The sequence below is a fragment of the Lepidochelys kempii genome, chromosome 3 (assembly GCF_965140265.1).
Source record: "Lepidochelys kempii isolate rLepKem1 chromosome 3, rLepKem1.hap2, whole genome shotgun sequence".
NCBI lineage: Eukaryota > Metazoa > Chordata > Testudines > Cheloniidae > Lepidochelys > Lepidochelys kempii.
Genome location: NC_133258.1, coordinates 119,202,409 through 119,215,180, shown reverse-complemented (window position 1 = coordinate 119,215,180; position 12,772 = coordinate 119,202,409). Strand labels below are relative to the sequence as shown.

The window sequence follows — 12,772 nt, the reverse complement described above, 5'->3', positions numbered from 1 at the left end:
AGGAAAAAAAAACGATACCAAAAAAACCCAACTCTTTAAACAAGAGAGAGGGTATTTGGACAATTGTGAAGTAATGAAGACCTTGTAAAAATAGGGTATTAAGGAGTTAGCTCATGAATTTACCAAACTACTGAAAATTATTTTGGAAAAGGGATGGGGTGCTAGGGATGTATGAGGCAGAGGGTCGTGATTGGGAAATCAAATGTGGTACCAATCTTCAGAAAAGGATAGTGTGATCCTGGTAATTACCATCTGGTAAATCTAATTTCAGACCCTAGTCAAATAATGGAAATATTGAGAGAAAAAACTTTGTAAACATCTAGAAAATAAGCCTCCAGTTTGTGAAGAACAAATTACACCAAACAATCTCTGTCTCAGTGCTTTGAGAGGACTGCAAAATCAGTGAATGAAGAGAATGCAGATGTAATTATCAAGATTGAAGTAAATCATTCAATGGACAGCTACACAAAATCTCAATGGCAAAATTATTGCAAATGCCCTTAAATATAAAAACAGATTGTAAATAGGATGATGGATCACAAATAAGGATAGTTATAAAAGGTACTGTATTGCATTGGAAGGAGGAGTGTAGTGGATTGCCATTGAGATTGGTCTTTGAGTTAAACTTAAAATCTTCAGTGATAAGACCTTGAAGAGGGCAAACACCACATTAAATTCACAAATGATACTGAACAAGAAAATGCTGTGAAAAATGAAGATATAAAACAAAGCATCCTAGAAATATTAAAAGATGGGAGCTGGAATTAAAATGAGATTCTGCCTGGAAAGATGCAAGCCAGTGGGGAAAATATTCTGAAACAGTCAATTTTAATTCAACCTGGAAAGAAATAATGAGGGAGACACAGAAGTCATAGTGTAGAGAATATTAGATGAGTCACCACTGAATCATGGCAGAAACAGGCCAATGAGATTGTGTTCCATAGATAGAATCATTAAATTATAGTATAGCACAGCACAGAAAAGTGATAACTGTTCTCTGTATGGTTTGGTGGGACTGCCCCTGGAATTTTGCATCCACTTAGAATTATAGAATATTAGGGGTGGAAGGGAACTCAGGAGGTCATCTAGTTCAACCCCCTGCTCAAAGCAGGGCCAATCCCCAATTAAATCATCCCAGCCAGGGCTTTGTCAAGCCTGACCTTAAGAACCTCAAAGGAAGGAGATTCAACCACCTCCCTAGGTAACACATTCCAGTGCTTCACCACCCTTTTAGTGAAAAAGTTTTTCCTACTATCTAACCTAAACCTCCCCCACTGCAACTTGAGAACATTACTCCTTGTTTTGTCATCTGCTACCACTGAGAACAGTTTAGATCCATCCTCTTTAGAACCCCCTTTCAGGTAGTTGAAAGCAGCTATCAAATCCCCCCTCATTCTTCTCTTCCGCAGACTAAACAATCCCAATCAGCCTCTCCTCATAACTCATGTGTTCCAGTCCCCTGATCAATTTTGTTGCCCTCTGCTGGACGCTTTCCAATTTTTCCACATCCTTCTTGTAGTGTGGGGCCCAAAACTGGACACAGTACTCCAGATGAGGCCTCACCAATGTCGAATAGAGGGGAATGATCACATCCCTCGATCTGCTAGCAATGCCCCTACTTATGCAGCCCAAAATGCCATGAGCCTTCTTGGCAACAAGGGCACACTGTTGACTCATATCCAGTTCTAGTCCACTGTAACCCCTACATCCTTTTCTGCAGAACTGCTGCCGAGCCATTCAGTCCCTAGTCTGTAGCGGTGCATAGGATTCTTCCATCCTAAGTGCAGGACTCTGCACTTGTCCTTGTTGAACCTCATCAGATTTCTTTTGGCCCAATCCTCTAATTTGTCTAGGTCCTTCTGTATCTTATCCCTACCCTCCAGTGTATCTACCACTCCTCCCAGTTTAGTGTCATCTGCAAATTTGCTGAGGGTGCAGTACACGTAATCCTCCAGATCATTAATGAAGATACTGAACAAAACCGGCCCCAGGATGGACCCTTGGGGCACTCTGCTTGATACAGGCTGCCAACTAGACATTGAGCCATTGATCACTACCCATTGAGCCAGACAATCTAGCCAACTTGCTATCTACCTTATAGTCCATTCATCCAGACCATACTTCTTTAACTTGCTGGCAAGAATACTGTGGGAGACCGTATCAAAAGTTTTGCTAAAGTGAAGGAATAACACATCCACTGCTTTCCTCTTTCTCGTCATGGAAAGCAATTAGATTAGTCAGGCATGACTTGCCCTTGGTGAATCCATGCTGATTGTTCCTGATCACTTTCCTCTCCTCTAAGTGCTTCAGAATTGATTCCTTGAGGACCTGCTCCATGATTTTTCCAGGGACTGAGGTGAGGCTGACTGGCCTGTAGTTCCCTGGATCCTCCTCCTTCCCTTTTTTAAAGATGGGCACTACTTTAGACTTTTTTCCAGTTGTCCGGGACCTCCCCCGGTCACCATGAGTTTTCAAAGATAATGGCCAATGGCTCTGCAATCACATCCGCCAACTCCTTTAGATTCATAGATACTAAGGTCAGAAAGGACCATTATGATCATCTAGTCCAACCTCCTGCACAACGCAGGCCACAGAATCTCACCCACTCCTGAGAAAAACCTCTCACCTATATCTGAGCCACTGAAGTCCTCAAATCATGGTTTAAAGACTTCAAGGAGCAGAGAATCCTCCAGCAAGTGACCTGTGCCCCATGCTACCGAGGAAGGCGAAAAACCTCCAGGGCCTCTTCCAATCTGCCCCGGAGGAAAATTCCTTCCTGACCCCAAATATGGCCATCAGCTAAACCCTGAGCATATGGGCAAGATTCACCAGCAGGAAAGAATTCTCTGTAGTAACTCAGATCCCACCCCATCTAACATCCCATCACAGGCCATTGGCGCATCCGGCCCCATGGACTTGTGCTCGTCTAGCTTTTCTAAATAGTCCCGAACCACTTCTTTCTCCACAGAGGGCTGGTCACCTCCTCCCCATGCTGTGCTGCCCAGTGCAGTAGTCTGGGACCTGACCTTGTTCGTGAAGACAGAGGCAAAAAAAAGCATTGAGTACATTAGCTTTTTCCACATCCTCTGTCACTAGATTGCCTCCCTCTTTCAGTAAGGGGCCCACACTTTCCTTGACTTTCTTCTTGTTGCTAACATACCTGAAGAAACCCTTCTTGTTACTCTTAACATCTCTTGCTAGCTGCAACTCCAGGTGTAGTTTGGCCTTCCTGATTTCACTCCTGCATGCCTGAGCAATATTTTTATACTCCTCCCTGGTAATCTGTCCAATCTTCCACTTCTTGTAAGCTTCTTTTTTGTGTTTAAGATCACTTCTGAGAACATGACCAACAACAAGAAGGTGAGACAGACCAGTGGAAAAAATGGCAAGTGGATAGGAGGGCTTGACTTATGTGGAAAGATTTATGGCCTGATTCTACAAAGACTAACTCAACTGCTTAACTTTATATGCTATGATTGGTCCTACTGAGTTCAGTGGTACTCAGGGTACATAAAGTTAAGCCCACAGGAAGTCTTTGAAGGATTGGGGCATAAGAGAGCAAAATGTGCAGCTAAATGCGACTAAAGAGGATCATAAAGAAAACCTGCCCATAAATGTTCAAGAACAGAGAAGAATATTTTGGGTCAATGGGTTAATTAGAATTAATGCCCTGAAATTAAGACAAATTTAGAGTGATATTGGGACAATGAGCTATACTAGATCCAGGTTTCCACCAAATAGTCTCTTAAAAATGGCACTGGTAATTACTGTAGAATAGCACAATGATCTAGGGCTGCATGTAAATGGGCTGAGCCCTTACCATGTCCTCACTTGAGCTCACAGATGCAGGGCTAGTCCCCAAACATGACCTCCAGTCCTAGGATAGGGCTTTTTTCAAAAAAATAAACTAACAACTCCACCACAAGCATATGGCTTAGCCTAAGCTTCTTCTCTCAGCTTGGTTGTCCCTCCAGGACCATCTGGCCGTAGCTCTGTGGAGAGCAGCTCTCTCATATTTAAGATATAGCCATGTCTTTGGTGGTCTCTCCAAAGGGTCTTTCTCTAGATAGTCTCTCTGCTGCATAGCCTTTGCCAGTAAGGACAGTTGGTGCCAAAAATCCGGTGCAATGAAATCTGTACCCTCCCAGGCAGACTTTCCATGTATTTCTCCAATGTTATCAAATTTGCTAATTCTATTAATATCTGTGTCTTGAGCAGGGCTGGATTAACGCAGGGGCTTTAGGGGCTACAGCACAGGGCCTTGGGCTAAGGGACCCCTGCAAAAATAAATCCATAATTATATACAATTCAGTGGTCACCAACCCGTCGATCGCGGCACCTCTGTCAGTCAATTGCGATCTCCGGGCTGCTAAAAGTCCATCAGCGCAGCAGGGAAGTGGCTGTCTGCTGGCTCCCAGAAGTGGTTGGCTGCTGGCATGTCTCTGTAGCCCCTGACGGGGTGTGTGTGTGTGTGGCTGCCCCCTCCCCAGCACCACCCCCACAGAAACCGGCCAATGGGAGCAGTGGGGGCGGCACTTGCTGTGCTATGCTGCAGATGGCATAGGCCTTCACCACCCCCAAAAAAATCTCCTCTAGCTGTCATTAGTGGTAACTATAGTATTAGCAAAAAGAAAAGGAGTATTTGTGGCACCTTAGAGACTAACAAATTTATTTGAGCACAAGCTTTTGTGAGCTACAGCTCACCATTAGCAGTTATCCTACAACAAAAATGAGAACTAGAGGGAAGGTCAGTTACAGATGGAGAAGGTCTCGTTCTATGTGCTGTTCAGCAGTACTTACACAACAGTAAAAACATCACAGAAATTCACGATAAATTGATGCTTCCATAGTGAGGTTGAGGTCATGCCCTATCTACTTAGCAACTGCTGCTAGGTAAGCAAGCTGTCACTGCCTTGTAGCAAAAGCAGCCTGTAAGACAACTGCAAAAATATACTCTAGGAATTATTTTGGGGAAGTCCTACAGCTTGTATTATACAGGAGGTCAGACTAGCTGATCACAGTGTTCCCTTTTGGCCTTGGAATCTATGAAAAAACCAAAGAGTGGATATTTGAGGGTTCTGGGGGGGCTTGTATCTAGGAGAAAGATAGGACTTGGCAGATAGCTGAAGACAGGCTGCTGGAATCCTAACTGGAAATGGAAAAGCTGGTAAGGACTCAGAGCTAGCAGCAAGGCTAACTGAATGTGACAGGAAGGGAAGAGACTTGTAGCATGGCAGAGTCCAAAGTCCAGGATATGAATGAGGACGATTTTTTAATGGAGGTTAAAGATGGAACGGGACTATCACAGAATCGTAGAAATGTAGGACTAGAAGGGACAATGACAGGTTATCTAGTTCAGTCCCTTGCACTGTCAAGTAAGCCAGATTCACCTGAGGAGGAGCCTGAGGTCGCAAGTAGGGTCCATTGGAAGGTAGGAAAGCATGCAACTGAGAGCAAGGAATGTGAGGGAAGATTGGAAAAGGAGTTGTGAGCAGCAACAAAGATATGCTCTGTCACTAGACTATCAGACTGGCTACAGAAAGGAAGTTAAGAACCCTCTTCTGAACTATGTTAAGTATAAAAAATGAACAATTTTGGATAGGTAAGAGATATGACCTTGTGCTAAAGACCAACAAAAATCAGGGGAGATTTTTGAAGGTTCAAACGTTGCTTAGGCACTTAACTCCCACTGGAAGCCAATTGAGGGCTGGCACCTTTCTCCCATTTGTGTATTTGAAAATCTGCCCATAACTTATATACAATGTGTGGAGGTGTGCGTCTTTGGCCTATAAGTTCTAGGACTGGCAGGTACAGCATCTTGAGAGACAAGATGTCAGAGACTCTTACAAATATTTCTATATGTGAACACATGTCCTATTCAATCTTCCAAGTGTCCCCTGTGAAGTCATTTTCAGGCATGAAGGCTGGACAGTTGTCATAAAGGGTTCAAAGTGACTATGCTCTCTTCTGTGGCTGATCTTCATCCAAGGGTTTTCCCACCTCAGGTCCACTGAAATTCATTCCATCACAAGGCAAGTCTTAGAGCATTTGATGATCTAATTCCAGTACCTAAAGCTATAATACTGTGTGCCTATATACATCACTCTTTATCCAGCAGCATGCACTGGTCTGACTCAATTCCCCCTTTACATTTGATCATCTCAGTACATTTCATGATCAATGTTGCAAGAGCTTTCCACTTTTCCAGAGATACGAAAACTGCAGAGTCAGTCTGTTGACAGGCTATTTGATCATGAATATCTGGTAGGTGATGAGTATTCTGTTCTTATAAAGCCTGTGTGTCACAGTGACTTCACCAGCTTCAGAGGTCCCAGATGCACAAATATGACTGTATTAGTGAATTTAATTAGGTACATGCTTTGAAGCATATAAACTATAGTATGGGCATATCTATGTTGTAGAACAGGGGTTCTCAAACTTCATTGCACCATGACCCCCTTCTAACAACAAAAATTACTACATGACCCCAGAATGGGAGACTGAAGCCTGAGCCCAAAGGCTTCAGCTCCAGGCAGTGAGTGGGCTTTGGCTTCAGCCTGGGCAGTGGGACTCGGGCTTCAGCCTTGGGCAGTGGGTCTTGGACTTCAGCTTCGGCCCTGGGTCTCAGAAAGTCTAAGCCAGCCCTAGCGACCCCATTAAAATGGGGTCCCAACCCACAGATTGAGAACTGCTGTTGTAGAGAGTTGTAACAGAACTTGATGCTGAAAGCAAAGGCTAAATGTATATGGACTGGGATGATCAAAGAGATCTGCTGGAAGAGACTCCATGTTATGTCTGTATACTTGTTCCAAAGTGACAGAACAACATGACAAAGACCTACTGTGACTAATTTGTCTCTGTATATAAGAATCCTGACAGAGTCCAAGGAAGTTTAGCTGAGGGTGTCCTGAAATATTTCAATATATTTCCAGAATTTGAGTTTGAGGTAAGATTCTTGAGTAGAACTTGCACTGAGACCTAGCATGGCCTGCCTTGTAGGTATCTGACAAAAAGCTTAAGATAAATGCCATGATTGTACTTGAAGTCACTTAGGTACTTCTTGTTAAAAATTATAAAAAAATATTAAAATTTATTTTAAAAAATTAACATTATAAAGAAAACTGACAACCATTCCACTAAATCCTTGCAGCAATAAATGGAAACAATTCTAAAATCTTATAGCAGAATCTTTATAAAACTTTAAGTGATTGTAAAGCTCACAAAGTCATGAGAAGTGTATTCTTTCTTCAGTCAAAAATCAAGACTGAAATTATGCTAGAAGACTGTGGTGCGAATTGATCTCCCTCTCTCCCTCCCTCCCTCCAAGGAAATAAAAAGTGCATTGAGTCATACGTTTAATGAATCTTTGACATATCTTCACAATCTACATAGTGGAAGAACAAGAGATCAGAAGTGGGCATCTTTGCTACTTATTCTCTTCTTCTTGGCACTGGAAGTCATGCTTTTCTGATGTGAGGTCCTTTGCCATCAAGGGGCACAACAGGAACCATTGGCACATTTTTGGAAGATATTTTAAGTTTTGAATATGGTACTGAGGTTGCCTGTTGTTCATTAGAAGTTCAAAGTCCCACTCCTTTTTCTCAAAATGCACCCCCCATCTTAAACATATCCTCTTGTTAACCTGTCCTGTATAAATATGTATCAATCTAGACAAATCTGCACTGAACAGGCAAAGGAAGAGAGTATGTGAGAAGAATACAATACCAAATGATACTCTGTTCTGCAAAACTGATGAATCCACGACAACTGAACAGTCCAGTTCAAAACAAGGCAGGTATCAACAGGATATGTTAAAGTGACACTGTATATTCAATCGCCAATAGATTTCAAGTGTAGGGGAAAAAAAGCCACTTATTTTTCTATTGTCCATGAGTAAAAACTATCATTATTGTATAGATATAGATAAAAACCTTGATTTCTTACTGCATAAACCTACTGCAGTATAGTTAATAATGAATAATTCCACCTATCAGAGTGGCAGCTGTATCCAGTTAGTTTATTACTTGATTAGTTCACATGAAAGCGGAGAAGGGAAACATTCACAGGGATCTTGATGAACAACACTATGGGATGGTTCCTACCATGTTGCTTTGAGACTGCGTTGCCCCATACATTGTAATGCCATTTGATGGTGCTGCTGGCTGTGGTGTATCTGGCTGTATAAATCCTCTTCTGTCAATTAGACTACAGAATAATAATAAAAAAAACCCACACAAGATTGTTAGAAAGATTATGATTAATAATTCTCCACCCCCAATAAAAATAGATTTCAATATTACATTATTTGTGCAAAATTTTAACACACAAACGTAAAAACAGAGGGAACAGTGTGAGAGAAACACAAAATGAACAGTCTGGTGAAGAACTTGAACAAAGAGCTGTTTGCTGGAATTCTGAAAGTAGTGTGATCACGCTGTGTATTACAGGCTGACTTTGGTTTTGCCAGCTAATATCTATGTACAAGACTATGTACACTTCTAAATAAACTAGACTTACAGCTCGTCTACACTGCCCCACAGTTTGGACTACAGGAGCGTGAACAGCAGGGCGCACCAAAGTGCTGTGCTGCAACTCCTCTGTGTGGATGGTGTGGGTGCAAACTAAAAGGAATACAATGTACAAGCAAAGGAGTAATTACATTATTCTGTTTTCTGAAAACAATTAACTGCTTGGAGTTCCTCACTTCCAACAGCTAGAAATACTGCAATGAAAGATCAAAGAACCACTAAACAAGTTTATTTATGTTACAGGTGTATGAACCTGTACTTAAACTGTTTTACTAGATCTAATTGCTGACTCAGCCATAAAACAGAGTCAGCAACTTACTTGCATCCGTGATCTAAAAAGATCAGGTTTCAGAGGAACAGCCGTGTTAGTCTGTATTCGCAAAAAGAAAAGGAGTACTTGTGGCACCTTAGAGACTAACCAATTTATTTGAGCATGAGCTTTCGTGAGCTACAGCTCACTTCATCAGATGTTTACCGTGGAAACTGCAGCAGACTTTATATACACACAGAAATCATGAAACAATACCTCCTCCCACCCCACTGTCCTGCTGGTAATAGCTTATCTAAAGTGATCAACAGGTGGGCCATTTCCAGCACAAATCCAGGTTTTCTCACCCTCCACCCCCCCACACAAATTGACTCTCCTGCAGAGTCAATTTGTGTGGGGGGGTGGAGGGTGAGAAAACCTGGATTTGTGCTGGAAATGGCCCACCTGTTGATCACTTTAGATAAGCTATTACCAGCAGGACAGTGGGGTGGGAGGAGGTATTGTTTCATGATTTCTGTGTGTATATAAAGTCTGCTGCAGTTTCCACGGTAAACATCTGATGAAGTGAGCTGTAGCTCACGAAAGCTCATGCTCAAATAAATTGGTTAGTCTCTAAGGTGCCACAAGTACTCCTTTTCTTTTTGCTAAAAAGATCAGTTTCACTAAATAGTACAATGAAGATCTGTTTCAGTTGAGCAAACTGAAGTAAGATAACAAAAGTCAAACTTTCAGTAAGTCTGTGGTCTCATCCTATACAAAAACATTACTTTTAGTAACCCTTACCTTGGAGAGATGGGCCCGCACAGCGCTGCACAACAATTAGTAAAGATGTTGCCATAACTGTATGGATTGTAATTCTCTTTACCTCTTTTATTTGACCAAGATCCTTTAATCTGAAGAGACATGAATATAAAATATCAGATACTATGTCACATACAATTGCTGGGGCAAATTAGGGGTAATCACAGTAACAACAAATATAATAATCATTATTTATGATTTGGGGAAGAAAAGAGGAAAAGAATGTTTAAAAGCATGTCTGTACTAACCCCACAGTCCTGAAAGGGCTTTGGGAGAATCTCCATGACGCAACCACATAGAGGCTACATCCACTGTTTCAATTTCAGAATATGTAGGTTGGAGTAATGGCTACTAAGCAAACCTATAGCCCACACATGGGTGAGAGAATGAATTCCATGTCCCCTGTTGTCTATGTAGTTCCCTGAATACGGACTGAATAATTCAGGCTTTTCATGGGAAGGAGGTGAGTTAGTAAATTCCTTAGTAAGTCTGAGGAAGAGTCCTTGCTTTTCTGCCTTGAAAAATAAAGAATAGGCATGCTGCACTGTCATAATTCCCTGTTATCTGAGGGTTTTCCATGGAAAGCGTTTTATTTAACAACATGGAAGACAATTAGCTCTGTCTATATAGCCAAAGTTGACCCCAGTTCAAAAACAGATCAGGACTGGTATTTCATCTCACCTGTTTTATTTCACAAGTATGATGCACATTCTTCAATTTATTACTGAAAAATGCTCTGCCCTGCATCTTTACGCTTTGTATTTTGTAAAATACACAATTATAACTTAGCCCTTAGCCAATGACCAAAATATATTTGACACACACAAAAATACTAGGTTTGGGGTTATCACACAATTATGAAAAAAGCTACAAAAATAGATAAAAATAAAAAGTAAATTTGGAGTAATTCCTTCAAAAAGCTTACGTCAGTATATTTGGATTAAATGGCAAAACTGAACAATGCTCTCTTATACCATCTGTTAGTTAGCTTTAGTCTTCCCTTTAGTCTCAATAATTCTTAATAATCTGGTTAGGAGAGACATGAAGTATCTGTCTTCACAGTTAGTTAAATGAACTGTTGTGACACTGGAACTGATGGACCCATCCTCCATGTAGAACAGAGACTGTAAAAGTGGATGACCTCTGAACTAATGATTTCTTCTCTGTTGGGAGAACCTGCCCTCAATTGCCAGAGCACTCAAACAAAATTTAGTTTAAATGGCAGAAAGTCAAAGACAGACAAGACACATGATGGAACTTGTTTTCAAAACCAGACTGGTTGATATTTTCTGAAACTTTTTTCAAGTCTAAATTGTTTTTGAATTACAGATCATGTAGGATTCTAGTGGAAAACATTGGGAAAAGGGTGCTATAGACAGCTGGATACTTCCCCACTGCACTGAAATGTATAAAATACAGAGACTTTTTGAAGGACTGGCTTTCACTTGCATTTTGTTCTTTTTGTTTGTTTGTTTCTTCTTCTGTGTTTCTCATTTTCTGTTCCCAGAAACTGGTCTAATGGGTCTTATTGAACCTTGGTTATAACTAGGGCTGTCAAGCGATTAAAAAAATTAATTGTGATTAATCGCACTGTGAAACAACAATAGAATACCATTTATTTTAAATATTTTTGGATGTTTATTACATTTTCAAATATATTAATTTCAATTACAACACAGAATACAAAGTGTACCGTGCTCTCTTGGTATTTATTTTTTATTACAAATATTTGCACGGTAAAAAAACAAAATGTATTTTTCAGTTCATCTCATACAAGTACTGTAGTGTAATCTCTTTATCATGAAAGTTGAACTTAAAAATGTAGAATTATGTACAAAAAAACTGCATTCAAAAATAAAACAGTGTTAAACTTTAGAGCCTACAAGTCCACTCAGTCCTACTTCTTGGTCAGCCAATCACTCAGACAAACAAGGTTGGTTACAATTTGCAGGAGATAATGCTGCCTGGTTCTTGTTTACAATGTCACCTGAAAGTGAGAACAGGCATTCGCATGGCACTGTTGTAGCTGGCGTTGCAAGATATTTATGCGCAAAAGATTCATATGTCCCTTCATGCTTCAACCACCATTCCAGAGCACATGCTTCCATGCTGATGATGGGTTCTGCTTGATAACGATCCAAAGCAGTGTGGGCTGACACATGTTCATTTTCATCATCTGAGTCAGATGCCACCAGCAGAAGGTTGATTTTGTTTTTTGGTGGTTCGGGTTCTGTAGTTTCTGCATCAGTGTGTTGCTCTTTTAAGACTTCTAAAAGCATGCTCCACACCTTGTCCCTCTCAGATTTTGGACGGCACTTCAGATTCTTAAACCTTGGGTTGAGCAGTGTAGCTGTTTTTAGAAATCTCACACAGGTACCTTCTTTGCGTTTTGTCAAATTTGCAGTGAAAGTGTTCTTAAAATGAACATGTGCTGGGTCATCATCCGAGACTGCTACAACATGAAATATATGCAGAATGCAGGTAAAACAGAGCAGGAGACATACAATTCTCCCCCCAAGGAGTACAGCCACAAATTTAATTAAAAAGAACAGGAGTACTTGTGGCACCTTAGAGACTAACGAATTTATCAGAGCATAAGCTTTCGTGGGCTACAGCCCACTTCATCGGATGCATAGAATGGAATATATAGAAAGAAGATATATGTATACATACAGAGAAGTTGGATATATATTTTCTTACTATATGTTCCATTCTATGCATCCGATAAAGTGGGCTGTAGCCCACGAAAGCTTATGCTCTAATAAATTTGTTAGTGTCTAAGGTGCCATAAGTCCTCCTGTTCTTTTTGTGGATACAGACTAACACGGCTGCTACTCTAAACCTAACAAATTTAATTGACGCATTATTTTTTTAATGAACATCATCAGCATGGAAGCATGTCCTCTGGAATGGTGGCTGAAGCATGAAGGGGCATATGAATGTTTGGCATATCTGGAATGTAAATACCTTGCAACGCGGGCTACAAAAGTGCCATGCGAACGCCTGTTCTCACTTTCAGGTGACATTGTAAATAAGAAGCAGGCAGTATCTCCCGTCAATGTAAACAAACTTGTTTGTCTTAGCGATTGGAAGAATAAGAAGGGCTGAATGGACTTGTAGGCTCTAAAGTTTTACATTGTTTTGTTTTTGAATGCAGTTATGTTACAAAAAAAAT

General features: G+C 40.8%; 1 protein-coding gene across 10 annotated transcripts in view; it reads right to left on the bottom strand.

Moving 5' to 3' along the window:
• Positions 1 to 12,772, bottom strand: part of ZDHHC14 (zDHHC palmitoyltransferase 14) — a 169,120-nt gene that overhangs the window by 30,192 nt on the left and 126,156 nt on the right. For all 10 annotated transcript variants that reach the window (XR_012158100.1, XM_073337761.1, XM_073337756.1 and 7 more), the window contains 2 exons: positions 9,580 to 9,689; positions 8,103 to 8,205 (listed from right to left, as the gene is read on the bottom strand). Coding sequence is in view for 9 of the 10 variants with exons in the window: in XM_073337761.1 (XP_073193862.1) it covers positions 8,103 to 8,205; positions 9,580 to 9,689 (213 nt within the window). In the remaining variant the exon portion in view is untranslated. The remainder of the gene's footprint in view (positions 1 to 8,102; positions 8,206 to 9,579; positions 9,690 to 12,772) is intronic.